The sequence below is a fragment of the Podarcis tiliguerta genome (genome assembly GCF_965153285.1).
Source record: "Podarcis tiliguerta genome assembly, chromosome: 7".
Taxonomy (NCBI): domain Eukaryota; kingdom Metazoa; phylum Chordata; class Lepidosauria; order Squamata; family Lacertidae; genus Podarcis; species Podarcis tiliguerta.
This window is the reverse complement of record NC_139540.1, coordinates 25,024,442-25,045,672: the sequence shown is the minus strand read 5'-3', so window position 1 is coordinate 25,045,672 and position 21,231 is coordinate 25,024,442. Positions and strand designations below refer to the sequence as shown.

At 44.0% G+C, this 21,231-nt stretch overlaps 2 protein-coding genes across 4 annotated transcripts in view; one reads left to right on the top strand and one right to left on the bottom strand.

Annotated features, from left to right (window-relative positions):
* Positions 1–790: 790 nt before the first annotated feature.
* LOC310682486 (GSK-3-binding protein-like) lies at positions 791–3,491 on the bottom strand. Its single transcript, XM_083451426.1, has one exon. The coding sequence runs from the start codon at positions 3,058–3,060 to the stop codon at positions 2,356–2,358; it is 705 nt and encodes a 234-aa protein (XP_083307552.1). The 5' UTR covers positions 3,061–3,491; the 3' UTR covers positions 791–2,355.
* A 6,274-nt stretch (positions 3,492–9,765) lies between these two features.
* The window catches only part of DPY19L4 (dpy-19 like 4), a 65,982-nt gene continuing 54,516 nt past the window's right edge, over positions 9,766–21,231 (top strand). Inside the window, exons 1-2 of one of the 3 annotated variants that reach the window (XM_083451055.1) lie at positions 9,766–9,885; positions 11,864–12,260. Coding sequence is in view for 1 of the 3 variants with exons in the window: in XM_083451053.1 (XP_083307179.1) it covers positions 20,010–20,133 (124 nt within the window). In the remaining 2 variants the exon portion in view is untranslated. Of the gene's footprint in view, positions 9,886–11,776; positions 12,261–19,994; positions 20,134–21,231 lie in introns of those variants that run through there. The other 2 variants (XM_083451056.1, XM_083451053.1) reach the window with 2 other exon arrangements.

The window sequence follows — 21,231 nt, the reverse complement described above, 5'->3', positions numbered from 1 at the left end:
TCTAAGAAGTAGTAATCTTAACATAGCCCTTCTTCTATTGCAAAGCATTAGAGCATGAGGCAAGTACATTTTCATAGCTTTATTGCCTTCCATTTTCTTCTCGACACAATCACCATCTACTACAAAGAAGCAGATTTTGTTTGCAATTGTGACACAGAGGCAAGAGGTGGAATAGCATGCTTTAGTTCATTTGTACCTTGATGCCGAGTAATCCAGGACAAATGTCTTAATGTGAGAAGTGTTCCGAGGACATTTGGTTTAATTGGCATCTAGGGAAGGCCATTCGTATCTCACTAACATGAATGAGCAGCCTCCTCCTGATGGCAGTGGACCTGGATTGGATCCAAGATTCCTGCATCTCAATATTAATCAAGAAAAAAAACTGCTGCAATGAGAGCTACATCATCCTTTCTGTTCTTACCACAAAAGTGGGCAGGGGAGGGAGATGGGGTGAGAATAAGGGGTTGCAAACACACACACCCTTTATAGTATTCTAAATTTTCAGTGGTTGCATCAAATAAACTAGAATGTACACATTCCAAGAACAAAACTACAAAATGCACAAGAGGATTTCCGAGCCTGGAAGAATGTTGCTGGCAAACAAAGGGACTGAGTTGCATTCAGAGACTTTTGTAACCAGCTCTTTGCATCGCACAGCCCAGGTTTAGTCCCAACCCCCATACTCCCTCACCCACCTCGTGAAGGCTTCACAGAAGAGGAAACAATTGATCATATATACAGCAAGTGGGAACACTAAACCACTCTAGTGCAAAGACGACAGAACACAGAATTTCTTTTTCATATAAAAGTCTACCACGTTTATTCAATACAGACATAATAAAGACAAGTCCTGAAAACCAGGAACACAACTCCAACACTCCGTTACGAAGTGTATATATATATTTATATTTTGTCAACAGCCGCTTCTGCTGATTGAGCCATTGAGGTTCTGTGTGTATTTATTCATTTTTATTTTTTTGCTTTTAATTTTAAAAAGCTCATTTTTTAGCTACCTTCTGTGAACAATGTGCCTCTTCACCCTCAGCCTCTCACTGCATGTTAGCCAACCACTTTCTAGCATGAATATTCACATTTTTAAACGGCTACATACAGCCGCAAAACAGATTTATGTAAAAGATAAAAATGGTGAAAACCCCGAGAGTCTCCAAAAAGAGAATTTACACATAATGCAAATGGTTCCAGTTGAGACAATCCAAAACAAGAGGCAACGTTTCTTTTCTCTCTTTTTTGTACGAGGATTGACTCACAAGGGAAATTTGGGGATCATAGACGGTGTAAAAGAGGCAAACCAAATACCCTTGGCTGGGCAGAGCCCCAGAGATTTGCTTATGACTGGCGGGGGGGGGGGGGAGAGATTTCTTAGAAAGACGGCTGTAACATGACCTCCTTTCTCAGAATCCTGTTTGTAAGGAGAGGAGGAGCTTTTAGAGAGAGGAAAAAAAGGGGGGGGGAGAGAAAAGCACAACAACTCGGATGGCAACGTGTGCGTCCTCAGGAGACTCCCAGCCGTTACAAAACACACAGGGTTCGCCCACAGCCCAGTCAAAACAAGCTCGGATAGGATTACGATCTCCAACTGCCTGGGGAACGCAACATGAACAAACAGAGCCTGGACGGGAAAGGCAGAAAGGGGTGACCTTGGCAGAAATAGGTGGGGGGCGCAGCTCTTCAAACCAATTCATATTTGCATTCAATAGTGTACTGGCTCCACCCTCCCTTTCCAATAGAAAACATCTGACATGCCTTTACTGTGCAGCACCCCTCGCCCGCCCCCCCCCCATCAAGCAACACACCGGCGTGTGCGTAAAAATGATTCCACACTAAATAATGCCATGCGGGATGGTCCCTTTTTTTTGCTCGCCCCCCCCCCCTCCAAAAAAGAGCAGGCTACTGCGGCGGTGGGGCTCTAGCGTTCAGACGGAAAGCACAAATCCTGGCGCAGGAGGCAGATTCGGGTCATCGTGGCTGGTCGACGGGAAAGGCTGCGAGGGCAACCGTCCAGGGCTGCATAGCACCACAATTTTCTTAATAAAGAGAGAATAATGAGTCAGTAGCAGCCGTGGCTCCGTCCATAACGAAGAGCTACAAAGAATATCGTTCAGTGTCTCGTAGCAAATAGACAAGTCTGCTTCAAGTATATACGGCGCTGCCTCGATAATCCGCGTCTGGGGATTTGCAGTCGCACCTCGTCGCCGTCGCGTTTGGCCTCCCCCCCCCCCCGCCATAAATCCCTAACTGTGTGTAGCGGAGAGGAAAAAGGTGCAAAGCCTCTTTCCATAGTCTGTCGGCGATCGGGAGGGCACGGCTGCATCCCGGACGGGCAGGGTGGGGGCGTCAGGGCCGAGGCTGCAAAGCGGAGACGCCGTACGCCGAGGCCGCCGCCGAGTCTCCTTCTCCGCTGCTGCTGTGGCAGCAGCAGCTGCCGGTGGACGAAGCCGAGCCGGGGGATGCGGTGGCGGAGGAGGCCTCGGCCGGCGCCGTCGAGGGCGCCGTGGCCGCCAGCTGCAGCCGCCGGACGGCTTCTTTGATGAGGTTGCCGGACAGGATGAGTTCTTGGAGGAGGCGGTGCGGGTCGTCGTCCTCCTCGTCGTCGTCCTCGTCGCCCGCCGACAGCCGAGAGTGCTGCTGGCGCTGCTTCTTCCCGGCGCTCCGTAGCCAGCCCCGTCCGCACAGCTGCTTGGCCACCCGAGGGCTGCTCTCGCGGTCGGCGGCGCTGGGCGGGGACGGAGGCAGCAGCAGCAGCGACGCCGGGGACAGCGCGTGGGGCGGCCGGGGGTGGTGGTGGTGCAGCGAGGCTAAGAAGCCGAGCCCCCTCGGGGACGAGTAGGGGGCCGCCCGGTCGCGGCCCTGGCGCTTGGGGGGCAGGCGAGGGGCCGGCGGCGCGCGGCGCTGGGCGCTCAGCTGCAGCACCTCGCCCAGCTTGGCCACCAGCGCGTCCACTTCCTTGGAGCCGCTGCTCGCCCCGACGGCGCCGCCCGGCAGCGACACGGCGTGCTCCAGCAGCAGGAAGCGCTCTGCGCCCGCTCGCCGGCAAGGCATGGCAGCAGCCGGCTCCGCTTTCCTTTCCTCCGCTTGGCGCGCACGCTGCTGCCGCCGCCGCCTCCGCTGCTCGTTCCGCAGCTACCAATGAGGCGCCCTCTCCGCTCGCTCGCTCTCAAAACGCTGTTGTTGCTGCTGCGGTTGGTTTGTAAACAATGGGTGACGCGGCCGCGGGCGCGTCCAACTGCTACAGAAGCGAGGGGGGGAAGCTCCGGCCCTGTTTGCCCACCTCGGCGGCCGTCGCTTCGCAGCCCGGACGGCACGGGGTGGGGGCCAGGCTAGTCGCGGCAAGGGCAGGCACGAAGGTGTCAGTGAGCGGGAGCGTGTGGTTTTTTTACCCCCCCCGACACACCCCTGTACTGAGTGCGCTCAGGTGGACTCGCCCGCTTTTTCAAACGCCGGCCTGTACAGTATGGAGGCAGGGAGGCGGCGGGGCTGGCGTGACCGCCGCGGAGTCAGTGAGGTCACAGCTCGACATGGCAACAAACCAGGCGGCGCGCGTACGCGCACGCGCAGAGCCGGCCACGCGCTCGAGACCTGCGGCGGCCCCGGGGTTGGGGGAAACGCGCTGTGTGGAGTTTAACGCGGGAGGCCGTTGGGTGAGATGCCTCAGTGGCCGCGCTCGCCCAGCGCCCTGGTCTCGCTTGGTGTCCCTTCCAACTCTACAGTTCTGCTGTAGCCCTTCCTAATCCAGCACAAGGCATGCTTTTTCGGGGTGGGGAATGCGGAGTACAGTGTACGTAAAGCACATTTGATTCATATCCCACCCATCACACGAAGAATCCTGAAACTAGTTCACTAAGGGTGCTGGGGATTGTAGCTCTGCGAGGTATCCCCATAATTTTAAAGCACATGACAACCCCTCCCGCCCCACAATAATCCTGGGAACTGTAGTTTCCCCTCTCAGAGCTACAATTTCCAGCACCCTTGCAGCTCCCATAAGTCTTCGGTTCGGGGGTGGCATGTGCTTTAAATTTATGGTGTGTACTCAACCTAGATCAAATGACATGGTGCTTAAGCCGTGTAATTTGCTGCATGTGGTTTAGGCCTTCCTTATCAAGACTTTTCTGTTCTGGGCTGCTTTTGTCTTTTATCAGACTGATCATGTTTTTATGTGGCAAACTTTGTTATTTTTTACTGTTTGTGGGCCATGTTTCTATTTTATACTTGTGTGTTTTATATGACTGTTTTATTATGAGATCATGGTGATATTTATCATTATTGGAAGCCACCCAGAGTAAATGCTTATGAATTAAAGGGCATGATATAAATTCTTGAATTTAAAAAAAATATAACTGAATGAGGCTGGTGGTTTCTGATTAATGTACTGTCAGACCTAGGAAGGAGGAGAGAAACCTCAGGAAACAAATGATTGTAGCAGCAATTTCCCCTCCTGTTTGCAAGGAGGATATTGGCTGGGTCAAAATGCTTCTTGCAGTCCTTAACAGAGTACTTGTGGTTGACCATAAGTGATTGTTGGTAGACCTGGATAGAACTGAAATATTCTTCTCAGTTGTCCAGGATATAATCTTATACTTTTCAGGCTTGTTGAATACTTTCTGTGTGAGGACATCCCAACTTCTCTGCTCTGCATTCTAGAGTGCAAGTAGCCCTTCTTGCTGTGATAGGCTATCAGCAACAGGGAAAAGTTGGAATGGGTAAAATATTTTTTAAACTGAAACAACTTTCTTTGCATTATCATGGCTAAATATCTAGAGCAAAATGAAATAGTTACAGACAGTTACTTTGATTCTTTTCAAAACAAAGTAGTACAGAATTAATGGTTGATTGAGCTACTGTGCTTCTTAACAAAAAAAAAAGTGACTAGGCATCATTGAAAATATGCAGGTTCCAAAGGTCTTCCAAAGACAATGCAATCGATATATATATATATATATATATATATATATATATATATATATGGAAATATGACAAGTAAGAGATTTCCTATGCAGCAGGGTCATTGCATGCACAGTGTTCATGCAGCAAGATCTTATACATGTTTACTCTGAAACAAATCAGACTGAACTCAGTGAAACCCACTTCTGGGTTAGGTCTCCATAGGTCTGCAGCTTTTAATGATAAAGACCAGATAAGACGACCTTTTATTTGCGAAAATGGAGATTGCTTTGGAAAATGAGTTTAAAACTAGGGTTGCAGATCTAAGTACATTTTCTAGGAAGTAAGACAATGGTGTAACCTCTGAGTAAACATGGATAAATTCATGCTGCAGCTGACTCTTAGGACATGAGTTTTCACATGCAATATGTTGCTTCAACAGATAGATTGGGACCAACTATTGGGTTGCAGGCTGACCTAAGATGGGTTGGGTTACAACAGCAGCTCCATTAATATTCAAATGTATGGTTAAAAAAAGGGGGTGGATTTCCAATTGCATGTTTTGAGTAAACACTTATCCAGGGTATATTCATGAAGTTGCCTGAAAAAGTGGGAGGTATCTACAGCCATAAGTAGATGTGGAGGGGGAAGAGCATGTGTGAAGCCCTATTTGTCTCTCATATCACTTTCCAAGAAACAAATACTGAGAACAAGTTTCCATCCTGCTTGGAATGGGTGCCATAGTTGGACCAGTCCCCAAAATGAGCTTGCTTGTGGCTCTGTAATACCTGCCGTGTTCCTAACTTCAATACATTATACAACTCAGTGATATAGGCAGATGTGACTGTCTATCACATCAGGATTATGGTGATGATATTTATTGCCAACCGAGTTTCCAGAGTAAGTTACAACAAATTGAAATTAAAAACAGCAGATTTCAGTCACAGGAATAGGGTGAGCCTTGCAATCACTCATCTCAGGTGTTAAAGGCCAAGGAAAGAGGTGCATCTTGAGGATTTGCCAAAAGCTGCATAGTGAAGAAGCCAGATGCATCTCTATGGGGAGGGAATTCCATAATTTGGGGAGAATGTCCTCTCCCTTTTGACTCTTTGTTGCTACAACTTTTGGATCAAAGGAAAGTAGACATGCCATAGCGATAGCCAGTGAAGGGCCCATCTGTCTTCCTATATAACTTACTGTTCCACACCACCCCAATCTCTGATTCCATGGGTTCCAGGGACTTACTCAGGGTTCATGTTTCCCTTTGGAAATGAGGCACAGCGGAGACTGTGGTGTCTTTATGATATATGATTTATTCAACCTGAGCTTGCAATTGGGGTTGGGGGGAGGTTCACAACACTAACTCCCTAAAAGGATCTTGTTTCTCCCATAGCCACAACCTTGGATTCAGGAAGAGATCCAGCATGGTTCTCTGTCTGCTTGCTGCTTTGCTTCTAGGTCACATCACTGCATACCCATCTCTATCAGGCTTTGTCCTTCTAACTAACCACAAGCTGGGAGAAGGGCCCCACCCATTTGCTATCTCACACACAGCCTCTTTCCTTTGTTTACTTTAATGGCCTATCACCCAGGCTATCATCTCAGCACAGGAAACTGGTGTGGCTTATATTTTAACACTTTCTGGATCCATGTTAGAAGGATCTTGCATGCAGCCTACTCCCTCCCTCCTCAAACTCATAACAATACAAAAGGAACAGTTCCTGCAGATATAGTCAATGGGACTATATCAGCAAGTCCATATAATCTATGCATAGATTACAAGCCATGCACAGAGTTGGTCACAGCTCTCTGTTAGTTCATTCTGGAAGAATCTGGGCAATTATCCCATGGTGCCCCTACTAATGGTGTGAGAGGAAAATAAGACAAGCCTGTTTTTCATAGCCTGCCATGGCCTTTGGAGTGTCTCAGAGATGTGGGAAGTAGGATGAGGCAATCTGTTTACATAGGCCTGGAGTCCAGTCGTCAGAAGTTTCAATGCTCTGTTCAATACTGTAAATTTAGAGGGAATGTTTACATTTTTTCCTGCATATATGCTCTAGTGAAGTCTTGCCTTCAAGAGTGCCCTGACATGTTTGCAATTCCCTTTATGGCAATCTTCTGCAAGCTTCCATCTCCATTTTATTTATATTTCTGTTGCCAGATAATTCATAGTTTTCAATTCCATGGTGATATTTCTTGTCTTCTGTATGCACAAACTGTCTTTCCATCCAGCAGTGCATTGATTTACAATTTCCCCCTCCTTTGAGAACATAGCCTGCATTATCAGAATTAGCAAAAGTGACTCAACCAGACAAGCTCACTGCCTGTACAGATTATTTTTGAGAAGTATGTAATAGAGGACAAGAACGATGGGAGGGGGCATGGGGTGGTGTAATTGGAATGGCATCTCTTCAGGACACAAACACAAAACCAAGTAAACAAAAAATTTGAATTAACAACCACCACCACCACCAAAAGCTGATTAAATTCAAGCAGTGTGTGATGAATTCATAAAATCAATTTAGTATTATGAGTTAGGCACATTGGGCATATTTTAAACTGTCTTGTTTATTTATCATTCAATAATAGGTAGAATACTTTCAGATATATGTTAAAGTTACGTTATATATGGATTGGTTATCATTTATCTAGCTGTCTATGTGTGGCTGCAGTTAGAGCCTCTGATCAATATTGCATTCAATTTTTTAAAAAACATATTCTCTGTTGTCCCCTATTCATAAAATGTTAAATTCTGGGATTACGCAGGGATAGAGAGCAACAAGGTTATTGTATAGGGTAGCTGTTAGTTACCTGTGTGCAGAATAATGGCTTAATAAGGGGGTGACCCCTAATGAAAATCACATTCTGTTCTTCTTCCTGCCTTGTGATTCTACAATATCACAGTCTGAGAAGAAAAAGGGAAAGGAATGTGGCAGAATGCAAAATGAAACAGAAGCTTGCAACAATTTGTACTGTAAACATCAACTTTGCCAAGGCACTTAAGGTTGCTAAGTGATAATAAAGCACTCTCCAATCACAGAGGTGCAGAATCCAAGCACACCATGATAAGGAACTTGTTTTTAACATTTCCCCCACTAAACAAATATGTGGGTGTTCAGTGGTATTCATCTGTTTGGGTGCTTCGCTTGAGAAATTTTAGGGAGGGACTGGCTTCATGGCTTGGCAAACACCTTCATTAGACCATCTAGAAACAAAAATACAGTACTTGTTTGTTTTGTCCCTGCATGTGCCTGAATTTGCAGGTTAATACTGGGTGCAGCCTGCCAAGCCCCTCTTTCATTTCAGCACAGCCTCGTGCAGAATCCTTGCACAAACCTTGTAAGATCAATAGGATTGTGCAGAATCAGAGCTGGCAGATTGGGAATGGTGAGGGCACAGGACAGGCGCGCAGGAATTGTTTCCTCTCCCGCTGGGTTGCCAACTGACTGGGATGGGGCCAAACCTGGTCTGGCTTGGCATCATGCCTTTAACAACAGCTTGGGGGGCTTTTCATGGCATGGACTAAAGCACTGCCACCTAATCAAGGTCGGCACATCAGGTTCCTGTTAAAGGCAGTAAGGCACTAGAGCAGATGCTGACAGAACAGTTGGCAACCCTGCTTGGAACATATTGCAACCCATCAGGTCTGTGTATCTGTCTGCTTACGTGGTGTGAAGAAGAGAAAAATAGAGAAGGAACAGGAAATATTTTTGCTTCTTCCCTCCCAGGAGAGGAGGGGAAAGGACATCGCACAGAGCCTTCTCCACCAATTACAGTACATTTCTGTGGTCTCAGTTGGCTTATCAGCAATATGGCTCTGTGGTCTTAACCCTTACACATTCTAACTAGGAAGAATATGCCTTGTTAGATTTGACTGTATATCTCCCACAAATGTCTCCATTTTTCACATCCAGCTTGTGAAATATTGGTGTGAGAGAGAGAAATTAGATATATAATCAAAAGAGGAAAATAAAACACTGTTTTTAATACTATATAAACCTACAGGTTTCAGATGTATGTATATCACTTAGTTTTTTACCCCCCTTTAAAAAACAAAAACAAAAAACCTACCACTAAACCTAACTTCAACGGAGAAATTACCATGTGAAGGGGTGGAGGCAAGTGGGACTGAGTATACTAACGCTTGCCCAACCCACCCCTGTTTTCATCACCTTTCGCAGGTTGGAAGGAAAATGTTTGGAGTGGGGGAGGAGGCTCTGTGGAGGCTCCTTGTACATTTTGGAACCCCTTTCTCTGGTATCTAATTGCCCCTCATTGCTAAAATATGAAATATGCATCAACTGAGAGACGGATTTACATATTCTAAAGTAAACAGGCAGCTCCACACTCGTGTGCATTTGAGTCACGTATGACTATGCACATGCTCACATTGAAGTAGGACCTGGGAGCCCAGGGTTCAAATCCCCACTCAGCCACGAGTCTCAGTGGGTGACCTTGGGTCAGTCACTTGCTCTCGGCTTAATCTACCTCACAGGGCTGTTGTGGGGATTAATTGAGGAGGGGGAGAACCATACGCACAATCTTGAACTCCTTGTGGGGAGGGGGAAAGGTGGGATATAAAGGCAAATAAATAATTTGACTTAGACTGACCAGCCCTTCAGATAAAGGAGTTCTTCAAAGAGATGACTGTTCTCTGACAGCTCTTCAAAATAGAGGACTGTCCTCTGTAAAGTGGAAGGCTCTGCAGATAGAAAGATAACATCTGTAGGCATTTAGATTCACACAGTGTGACATTAATACTAAATTGTGTTTAGCCTTTCTCTGTTGTGTCAGGCCCTTATAGGTATGTATGCCTATTTTCTTTAATGTTTTATCATTACAGTTTTCCCCCCTTCACATGCTGAGATAGAAGAGAAGAAGAAGAAGAGTTTGGAGTTGATACCCCGCCTTTCACTCCCCTTCAGGAGTCTCAAAGCGGCTAACATTCTCCTTTCCCTTCCTCCCCCACAACAAACGCTCTGTGAGGTGAGTGGGGCTGAGAGACTTCAGAGAAGTGTGACTGGCCCAAGGTCACCCAGCAGCTGCATGTGGAGGAGTGGAGACTCGAACCCGGTTCCCCAGATTACAAGACTACCGCTCTTAACCACTACACCACACTGGCTCTCAGTTAGTGCTTCTTCTTTTCTTTTTTAAAAAAACCAGTTAGTGCTTCTCAGATGTTTCCCTTGATGATCTGTTAAGCAACCTGAATTATAATAAATCCTTAAAGTCGGCAATCAATAAACAAGTTCATAATGATGAATCACAGTATGTTGCTTTTGTGGTATTTAGGTTACAAGCTTAGAGATGAAAAAGACTTGCTTTGCGGGTGTTTCTAGATGTGTGCATTGAAGCACTCATTCCGCACAATAATTTATCTGTTACCTTGGCTCTTAAACTTTGTAAACACAAACTTGCATAAAATAAAAAAATACATTCGCCTAATTCATTCTGTGAGTAAACAGAAGCCCAGGGAGTGGGGGAGAAGACATGCATTGTTGACTTTCATTCTCTTATGTACACTTTTAAAAAATTAGTTTTAAAAAAGCAGCAAGTACAATCACTTCACTAAGGTTGTCATCTCCCCTCTCCTGCAACTGGCCTCACATGTGTTTAACAATCAAATTCAATAGTTAAAGCCTTCCTAAGAAGAATATTCCCTTGCAGAAAAAGCACTGTACCAGCTACATTTTCTGCCCCCAGATGTTGGATTACAACTCCCGTTATCCCTGATCATTAGTCTTCCTGGCTCGGGCTAAATGTCATAGAATCATAGAATCATAGAGTTGGAAGAGACCACAAGGGCCATCGAGTCCAACCCCCTGCCAAGCAGGAAACACCATCAGAGCACTCCTGACATATGGTTGTCAAGCCTCTGCTTAAAGACCTCCAAAGAAGGAGACTCCACCACACTCCTTGGCAGCAAATTCCACTGTCAAACAGCTCTTACTGTCAGGAAGTTCTTCCTAATGTTTAGGTGGAATCTTCTTTCTTGCAGTTTGGATCCATTGCTCCGTGTCCGCATCTCTGGAGCAGCAGAAAACAACCTTTCTCCCTCCTCAGTGTGACATCCTTTTATATATTTGAACATGGCTATCATATCACCCCTTAACCTCCTCTTCTCCAGGCTAAACATGCCCAGCTCCCTTAGCCATTCCTCATAAGGCATCGTTTCCAGGCCTTGACCATTTTGGTTGCCCTCCTCTGGACACGTTCCAGTTTGTCAGTGTCCTTCTTGAACTGTGGTGCCCAGAACTGGACACAGTACTCCAGGTGAGGTCTGACCAGAGCAGAATACAGTGGCACTATTACTTCCCTTGATCTAGATGCTATACTCCTATTGATGCAGCCCAGAATTGCATTGGCTTTTTTAGCTGCCACGTCACACTGTTGGCTCATGTCAAGTTTGTGGTCAACCAAGACTCCTAGATCCTTTTCACATGTACTGCTCTCAAGCCAGGTGTCACCCATCTTGTATTTGTGCCTCTCATTTTTTTTGCCCAAGTGCAATACTTTACATTTCTCCCTGTTAAAATCATCTTGTTTGTTTTGTGCTTCAACCACAGCTGGAGGGCATCACATTGGGCATCCCTGAAGTCTAGTTGTATTAGGGGGAGGGGCAACATCTCAGTGGTAGAGCACATGCTTTGCATGCAAAAAGTGCATAACCCCTCCATATCCATGTAGAGATGGAAAAGACCATTGCCTGAAACCCTAGAGTGTGTTGTCTATCAGTAGATGATACTGAGCCAGATGGACTATGTTCTGACTCAGTAGAACGCAACTTCCCAGCTTCCTAATCATACGTTACCGTTCAGAAATGAAACGTCAGTGGCTTGTAATTCAAAGATGCTACGCATTTGTTGTCATTCTGAACATGTTGCTACCATTAAGTAACAAACAATAAATTAATTGCTCATGTCACCTTTCCAATGCTGGCTGACTGTGTTCTAATTCCATCTAGGTGGAGATGAAAAAGAAGATTGCTTTGTTCTTGAAGGCAGCTGCAGCTACTCACCTCCCAAAGGTCCAAGTGGGGAAGAAAAACTCTCTGATGTAAACAATCAAGACAAACAGAGGTTGGTGATTACATTTTCTGCTGCCCAGGTGAAAGATGTGTAGGGTCCTTTGTGCTATTGGGAGGAATTCAGATGGAAAGAGGTCAATCAGCACAAGAAGAACCCTCATGCAGTTGATAGTTTGATTATGCACAAACCTGCAATCACAAAGCAATGACTGATGTTTGACATTCTTCAGTGGCTGCTCCTTCAGCAATTTGCCATAAGGCATTTTCACTCAAACAAGGCAGATTCAAACTTTCAAAATACCAGTGAGCAAGGAACACCTGGAGGCAGAACCAGGTAGGTTTCCTTTATGTTGCAACTGGGCATAATCTAGCTTCTCTCAGTAACTGAGAGAACTGTTTGCATCCCAGGAGATAATCAGACTGACTTCTTACAGCTGCTTAGATGCATTTATTCTTTTGACTGGTGAAAGGGGGACAGATTGACATTGCAGCTTTTAATATACTAACCTGTTCTCTCTCAAAAAAAGTTCTTTTGCCATTATTTTAAAGTTCAACCTTATTTTACAGGACTAAACTTTAAATCCCCATGCAACCACTTTTCTCAACCTCTATCTCTGCAGGTGGGGGGCCCATGCCCAGTATTCTCTAGTGATATATTATCTGATATATTGTCTATTATGGTCCCCTGCATTTGTTCCCGCCTGCAGTTCTTACGTTTTGATAATTCAACGGTAAATTATACATGTCAAAAAGTAAAGGAAGATACTCATAAGTCAATATTGCATACATTATTTGTATACAAAAATAGTTTTAAATAACTTAATCAACTAAACAAATAAAAATAATTGACTAAAGGTTGATAAATATAGGTGTACAGTTAAAGTAACATTTCACTATGTTTTCTGTGCTGTGTGTGGCAGGGGTATTGTTTTCATTTGGTACTATGTTGTATGTTTTGTGAAATTGTATTGTAAACTGCCCCGTGATCCTCTGATGAAGAGTGGTATAAAAATTTAGTTAACAACAACAACAATTTAATAATAAAGGAAAATTGAAATTGTAATTGGTAGACCTGGGTGGAGCTTGTCCATAAACAGTTGTTTCAGTAGAAAAATAAGGAAACACTTTGAATATGTGAAACAAAATAAAAAAAAATTTCCAGTAGCACCTTAGAGACCAAATAAATTTGCTATTGGTATGAGCTTTTGTGTGCATGCACACTTCTTCAGATGCCATATGCGTTGAATATGCGTTGGTCCAATCATGGTATCCAGAATGTAAAAGGATCTAAATCAGATCTCCACTGAGCCCAGCATTCTGTTTATAGCCAACCAGATGCCTCTTGAGCAGTCCACTGGTAGGGCATAAAGACACTATCCAGCAACTAGTGTACAGTACTGCCAGAGAAGATGAAGGCTACATATCACCATCATGGCAAATAATAATTGATAGATCCATCCTCCATGAAATTGTCTAATCCCCCCTTTAAGACTAGTGGCTCTCAAGACCTTTGACTCTCCAGATGTCGTTGGTCTACAGCTCCCATCTTTCCTGACCATTGACCATGCTCCCTAGGGCTGATGGGAGTTGGGAGTCCAACATTATCTGGAGGGTCACATCCTCCCCATTCTTGCCATAGCACAATGGTAGCTCATGAAAAAAGTTCCAGGTTTTGCCATTGGCATATTCTGTTAAAAAGAATCTAAAATAAATCTAGTCAGCCTTAAATCTAGTCAGCCAGTTTCGGAAGCAGAGTGTACGACTAATCTGGCCCACAGAGGGATCTGCGCTGGAATGAACCGGCCCAAGCGAGGTAAACCGTGCCGACCCCTGGACTGGATAGAGCAAAGTTCTTTTTCTGTCAAGTTATCTATACTGTTACCTATCTCTACTTTCTCCACACCTTGATTTTTAAAAAAAAAATACATTTCCTTCCCCCCTTCTTTGTTCACTTTGGCTACCTCAATCAGCATCAAGTTTTACTAAATTTTTGCTAGTGACCCACCTCTCTGCCTTCTGACGTTTAAGAAGGATGTCTGTATCTTACGACTGGGGAACTGAATAAAGCATCAAACTGTTGTTTGTGCCCGGCCCGAACAATATATTACTGTATGAAACTGCCGCTTATCTATTCCAAAGGCAACAAAGGAGGCAGCCATAATGAAAGACTGTCTTCAGGTGAAATCGGGAGACTCTTATATAATTGCACAAAAAAAGGGATGGTAAAAAATAGCAGCCACCTCATACATATTCAGCAAAATCAGTGAATCATATTCATAGCCATGCATAAATAACATAGGTTTCCTCTGTAGCATTTCAGAGTCATTGCATTATGTAGTCTTGATGTGAGTAATTTTATCCTTTAGATTCTCTGTGTAATTGCATAGATATTTAATAGTCTTAAAAAGTAATGTTTGATGACTAGCCGAATACCATTAATTTGACTTGCTGCCCACAATATGTCAGTCAGATCCACTCTCTCACAACGTTCAAAAGAACTTTCCCCTCTGCTAATAGCTTTTAGCAAGGGAGACCATCCACCATGCCTTGTGGCAGAATATCTTGTGAGTGGTTTAAGTGATACCAGGTGGTGGTGGTCATATCTCAAGGAAAAGTCAAGGCCAGCCCGAGGTGGGAAGGGAACATCAGCTTCTCCCCTCCAAGGCAGGTTTATTACTGGTGGCATGCAACAGAAGGACCAGCACTGAGGGCCATCTGCCATTACCCAAAATGCCCCAGTGTAGCATTGCTCCAGGGCATCGTCATGGACTAGTTGGATGCCAAGGAGCGGTGGGAGGCAGCAGCTGTAGAAGCCCTCAGGGAACTCCCAGGAGAAGAAAGCTCAGAGCCAGGGGATTGGTGGTGGGACAACAAGGAGTGGTTACAGATTGGAAGGAGAAGGTGACAGGGTTAAGTGAACAGGAAGAGGCTGCAGCAGAGCACAGTTCAGACTGTGAGGCAGAAGCAGGGGCTGGGGAGGAGTGGGGTTTGGGAGAGGCAGGCTGCTGAAGAAGCCAGGGGGTCTCCCGCTTCTGATGCCCCGAAAACATTAATGTGCATCTGTGGATGGGGAAATGCAGTGTGGACAGAAGCACTGGCCACAATCATCCCAATCATAGGAGCCAACTCTTAGGGGCTGAGGTCCCCCCCTAAAATATTTGAGGAAGCCACCCCTCAATTTTGGTGAGCATTGCCATTCAAATGGTTTGCGTGCACCACGTCTGCAGGGTAGAGCTTAACCTGCCCCCCCATATTTTATTCAAGTTTGCCCCCATTGTACCCCTCATGTAGTCCCACTCTCTAATCTCACAGCTTTCCCCGTGTTGAGTGTGGAAGGCCTGCAACTTTTACTCAAGGTCACTTGAGCATGTGTACAGCCCTCTGCGTGACTTTGGACCCTGATAAAGCAGGGAGTCCCTTCCTGATTGCACATGGCTTTCTGCTCAAATTTAAGTAAATGTGGTGAGTAAAAGTTCCCTGCAAAGCTTCTCCCTCTCAACACAAGGAAAATTGTTGACTGAGATGGTGGGAAAACATGCACAAAAATGTCAGGGTGGAGCTTGTATGCACCTATCACACCCTTGTCCCCCACCCACAGTTTTTGTTCAGACAAATTGCTAGATACACCTGCTGGCATGCCAGAAAGAAAGGAAATTATTAACTGTCAATAGAACACCCAAATGCACCCACTCATGTTGTTGTTATTTCCCCAATCACCCTATTAGGAGTTCCTCTGTTGGAGGGCTCAGTTCCAGGCATAAAGAGGGAATAATCCTGGGGATTGTGTGTCAGGCAGCTCCAGTTTAGATAGTGAGAGCATGAAATCATTGCCAGTTCCATGCCCTTTCAGTAGCAAAGGATGCTGGATTTAACATATCCATTGGAACCAGCCAGCCACTTCCTCATCTGCAGGCATCAATCTTGTCATATTCAGTCATCAGTTCTTGACTCTCTGTTGGAGGGTGTGTGTGGATTGATGGTCCTGCCTCATCTTGGTCATTGCCAGCTAGGGTGACTGTGTGTCCTACTTTACAGGCCTCTATCTGAAATGCTCTCTAAGTCACTGCCCATTTTAAAGGTAAAGAACAGTCAATAGGCGGATCAGGGGCCTCGTGGGTGCCCTTTGAAAGTAAGCACTACCATGAAATATATCTCTATTTAAATTAAAATGCTCATCCAAAAATACACAAAGGAGGACAAGTCTTACTCCACCCCACTTAAAAGATTAGCACCACAGTAGAGGGTAGCTTTACTACCAAAGGACTGGATTAATAAAAATGTCTTAGGCTGGCATCTAAAAACTGACAGTGATAGTGCCATGTATGTTTTCCTTGGAAACACATTCCGCTAACAGGCTACGGATCAAGTTGATGCCATTTCTTTCTTAAGCAGCACATGGCTCATTAACCTATTTTATTATTGAAAGGGTTTTTTATTTTTAAAAATGGGTATTAGTATTTTTTCCTCTGTGCTGCTTGCTATGCTTTTTTCCTATAGCAAGAATGAGCTGCTAAGGTATGTATGTATGTATGTATGTATGTATGTATTTATTTATTTATTTTACCCCTGCTGCCCACTATATAGTGTTCAAGGCAGCTTAAATATATATATCAAATTCATTAGTAACTGAAAATCAATAAAACACAAATTAAAAACAAACAAACATTGCTTCTAGCTGTGTGCTCTGTCAGTAAAATGTTTCCTTATGCAGCTGTGTGCATGAAAAACAGTTTTCGGTTGATGCCTAGATGTTCTGTGCACCATTCACTGTTTCTAGAAACGAATTACAGAGGAAGTTCAAAACTAAGTAGGTTAAAAAAAGAAGAAGTTTCTGTGAGGCTTTGATTCCTCCCATTGACCCATTGATCCTTCACAAATCCCACAATGCCAAGCACTCAGATCTAGTTTCCTCTTTTGAAGCCACCAGAGCATGTTTATAGTTGTTCCCAAAAAAAGTATTAATGCCCTTGCAGTTATTTATGCTGCTTAATTTAGCAAGGACATATACAGTATGCAGAACCAGGCCAGCACACATTCATCTCTTATTATGTCACCAGGAGAGGAACTGCCTTCTGCCCATCACATTTCTCTGCTTAGTGTAAAATGATCTGGGCTTGAATGGATCATATTATGATGGCTTGCCAAGATAACAGGCATCCTTGATGGTTTTTCTCTCTCTTACCACCAGTACTTATTCCACAGAATCCCTGTGTTTGATTTTTCCAATTCCTCATACTTTTACATAAGCATTTAAAGCTGCTGTTGCTTCTAGCAAAAGGTCTCCTGGTCAAGGATGGCTTATACAGCCAGTGTGGAGAGAGTAGGCACTAGAGAACTGGACATGTACCGGAATATCTGAGTCCTTTTGTAGAAGGCAGGATCTAGACTCAATCTAACTTGAAAGCAGTATATTGAGAACAAGCACGGATGATTCTGGACTGAGAAAAAAATGACATTTTTGTGCTATAAACATGTACACAGCCTTAGAATAATGAATTGTGTGCTCAAAACCAGATTCTATGCCTATGCAGTGGCATGATTGAGGAACTGTGGAATACATACTACCAAGCTCAGGGCTGCCTATGGAAAGATCCATAAAAGAATTTGTGCTCACATTCGGCAACAGCCGCACGGATGCTGTTAGCCCAGAGATGGAAACAAGAAATAACCCCGACCGGAGAAGAATGGCAAACCAAGTTGATGGACTATGCCGAAATGGCAAAATTAGCTGGGAAGCTCAGAAATCAAGAGGACAAAAACTTTTAAAAAGAATGGGAAAATTCACAATCTACTTTCAAGACCAGTAAGCAGGTTAAAACATTAGCAGGATTTTAACCACACTTGTAAAGTAACGGAAAGTATGGATAATGTGGAAGGATAAAAATTTGGACAAGTGTTGATATGCAGTTGTAAATATTATCATTAGGACCCATGGAAGGGATGGGAGGAAGTGAAGAGGTTCAGAGCAATCTTGATATTTGGATCTTGAATTGTTTTTTGATGTATGCTTATATTTTTTGAAAATCAAATAAAAAAATTATATATACAGTGATACCTTGGGTTAAGTACTTAATCCGTTCCAGAGTTCCGTTCTTGACCTAAAACTGTTCTCAACCTGAAGCACCACTTTAGCTAATGGGGCCTCCTAATGGGGCCTCACACCGCCGTAGCACAATTTCTGTTCTCATCCTGAAGCAAAGTTCTTAACCCGAGGTACTATTTCTGGGTTAGCTGAGTCAGTAACCTGAAGCATATGTAACCTGAAGCGTAGGTAACCTGAGGTACCACTGTATATAAAAAGAATTTGTGCTCTCATGGATCCTGGAATATATAGATCTGTATTCTAGCTCTGGTACAGTTGCCACGACTTAAGAGAGCCAGGCATCCCACACACCTGGTGCCCTCCAGATGTTTTGTCCTATAACTCCCAACTTCGCTGACCATGCTGGGAAGGCACTAAGTTGTTGAAGGCTGCAACAGATTAATTAAAACCTGCATACGTGCCGCCCAGAAATCTAGAAGAATATGTCTGTATTGCCTTTGCCTCGTGCTTTTCCTTCGCCAACTGGGACAAGCAGTATCATCACCCAAGATGGCATACTTCAGTGACATAACTCACCTTAGAGAGAACTGGACTTTTAACCGTTGATGGCTGGTGTTACATCATATCCCGTGATGCCATTGCTCCTGCTCATCAAGGCTTCCCTTAAATTATGTAACCATTTTTTCTGTGTGATCACTCATCTCATAATACATCACACTGGTACATCTCTAAACTTCCTCCTTCCCATCTCTCCCCTGCCTCCGTATTTCACAATGACAATAAAGGATCGAACCAGATTATGGGACGCAAACTAAGGATGTGTCTCTCCTATGCTACTAACTACTGTATAGTTAAGCTAACCCCATACATTGGGGATCAGGATATTATTATCAGAGTAGACATTTTACTAGATAAAAGCAGGTTTGACCCCAGCACCTTCTCTCTTGCTCTTAAGTGACCAGAACCTGGCAGTTTTGCCTAACCTTAAGTCTTCCCGGCTCATTATGATGTGATGTGAAAAGCCAGCAAGTTCCAGTGATTATGCAATTTGGGGAGGGATTGCATATCCTCCTTGATGTTTGGAGGATTTGAGGAAGCATCTGGTCTTTCTTGTTTACTGCAGCTACATTCCCCAGGAAGTTGGATTGAAGGGCTCCTAGGAACATATTTTTAAGGAAATTCTCTTTACTTCCTGAAAATATCCAATTCAGTAACAAACATTTTGAGACTAATGTGTCATCTGCAACTTATTATTTCTGTTACGTGCCTCAGCCTGGGACACAGGAATATATAGCTATTGGGAAAACATAAGGGGCAAGGACTGTTTTCAGGTAAAAACCCGTTCCTGAGCTTCATCAAACTCATATTGTGCTCACATCCTCACGTTGCACTCAAGAGTATTACACTGCGGTCAGAACTTCACAGGAAAACTCAGCACAGCACAGAACGGAGTTAGTAAAGGGCAGAGAAGACACTTTCAGTCTTACATATCTGATGTTAGGCACCTAGATCATAGAGACATAAATAAAACAGGAGAGGGGGAAATAAGGCCTTTAAATATGGCTCAAGGTACCTAAAAGGCAGCTAGTGTTAACTTACAGGTATTATTTATGGTCTGGTATGTGCTTGAATAAGTGTCAGCAGTTGCTCAAGCAAGTAGTTCAACAGCATGTTTAAAATGAGCATATTACAAGCAGACCATGTTTTTAAAAAGCATCTTTTCCCCCCAAGTCTGCTTTCCCACCCTAAAGGTATGCAGCTGAACTGCCTGCCATTGGCAATTGTTAAGTTACAGCTGGGGAAAAGTTGCAGAACCTGTCCTGATTTATGAAAAGCAGTTGGCTTTGCAAATGTCAAGATTCCTTATGGGAGCAAACAACAGCGGCACTTTTTACAGATTGGGAAGTTACTCCCACGTTCTGGGTGCCACTCCTGTGATAACACAGCCGCTGGTTCTCCCAAACATCCTCCCATTGTTAGAGATTTCATCATATTTGTAAGGAATGCGTTTTTTTAAAACCCTCAGTATCTCTTCTCAAAATGGTAATAATATCAGAAGACTGTAGATATCCATCATACCAAAACTCTTGCAGTTATGAAGTCTTGCTGCAGGTGTGCAAATGGGACAGAAAAAGGGAAGGGAAAACTATCTCTCAACAAACAGGTAGGTCAGCTATTTCAGGTCCTTTGTGGGGGCACAGAGGGTCTTTGTTAGCCTTGTAAGTCTGGTACTCAGAGCAATTGGTTCTGCTTCCTTGTTTGATGTCACAGCTTTAATACTACAGAGCACCACATAGCTTGCTTCTATGAAGCAATGGGGAAAACATTGCTCCTGCATTCCAAAGCCCATAGAAACTCTTTAATTAAATGGTCAAAACTTGGATAAACATATTAGGGGTGAAGGTTCAGCAAGTGGTTCTATTTTACTGTGAAGAAGAAAAAGGGTGCCTCTGAGCATGTGCAGTATGCCTTTCTCTTACCATGGATTGCCTACCACTATGTATCTTTCATGGGGGCGGGGGGACTTCTAGGTTAAATGATATGGCTTACGGCCAGACTTGGTTTCTGCTTCCTTAAAAATTAAATCATCTCCCTTGCCCTCCAATCCTGTTCAAAATTCAGATATTATATATTAATTGTCCTAGATATTCCCATGCTGGGCCAGATTTGGAGTACAATTTATAACATCTCAAATCCTCACATTTTATAACTTCCTGTCCATTCACTGATACCCTGATTGAGTGATTTAACACAGCTAAAGGAACTGGAATGTCTTGTGTTCAGTATCAAATGTATGGGCAGCTTGATCTATAAATAAACGTAAGATGAGGAGGGAGAAAGAGATATTTATTTGAGAAATCAGTTTCTCCTAGTTTTGTGTAAGTGCCCCACTCTGTTTTGTTATTAAGTGACTGGTGTTTTTTCTTAATGAATGAAAATAAACTAAAAAAGCAATGACCTCTAACCAATGCAGTGCAGCACAGATGGCTCTATTTGGAACACAGTGTGTTGGAAAAACAGTACAGACAACTATTACGCCACCAGCAGAAACAATGAGTCAGCTCTGCCAAGGTTGTTATGTTGGATGATAAACACAACTGACTATAGATCCAGATGTAAACAGAATTAAGTCAGAAGGCTTGTTATATCACAGACAAGGAAATGTAACATGTTGGCTCTGAGTATTACTCAGGATTGCAAACACTTTGTAAACATCTGATTATGTGGCCCCAGGTTTACTCCTATCTTCTATTTATGCAGA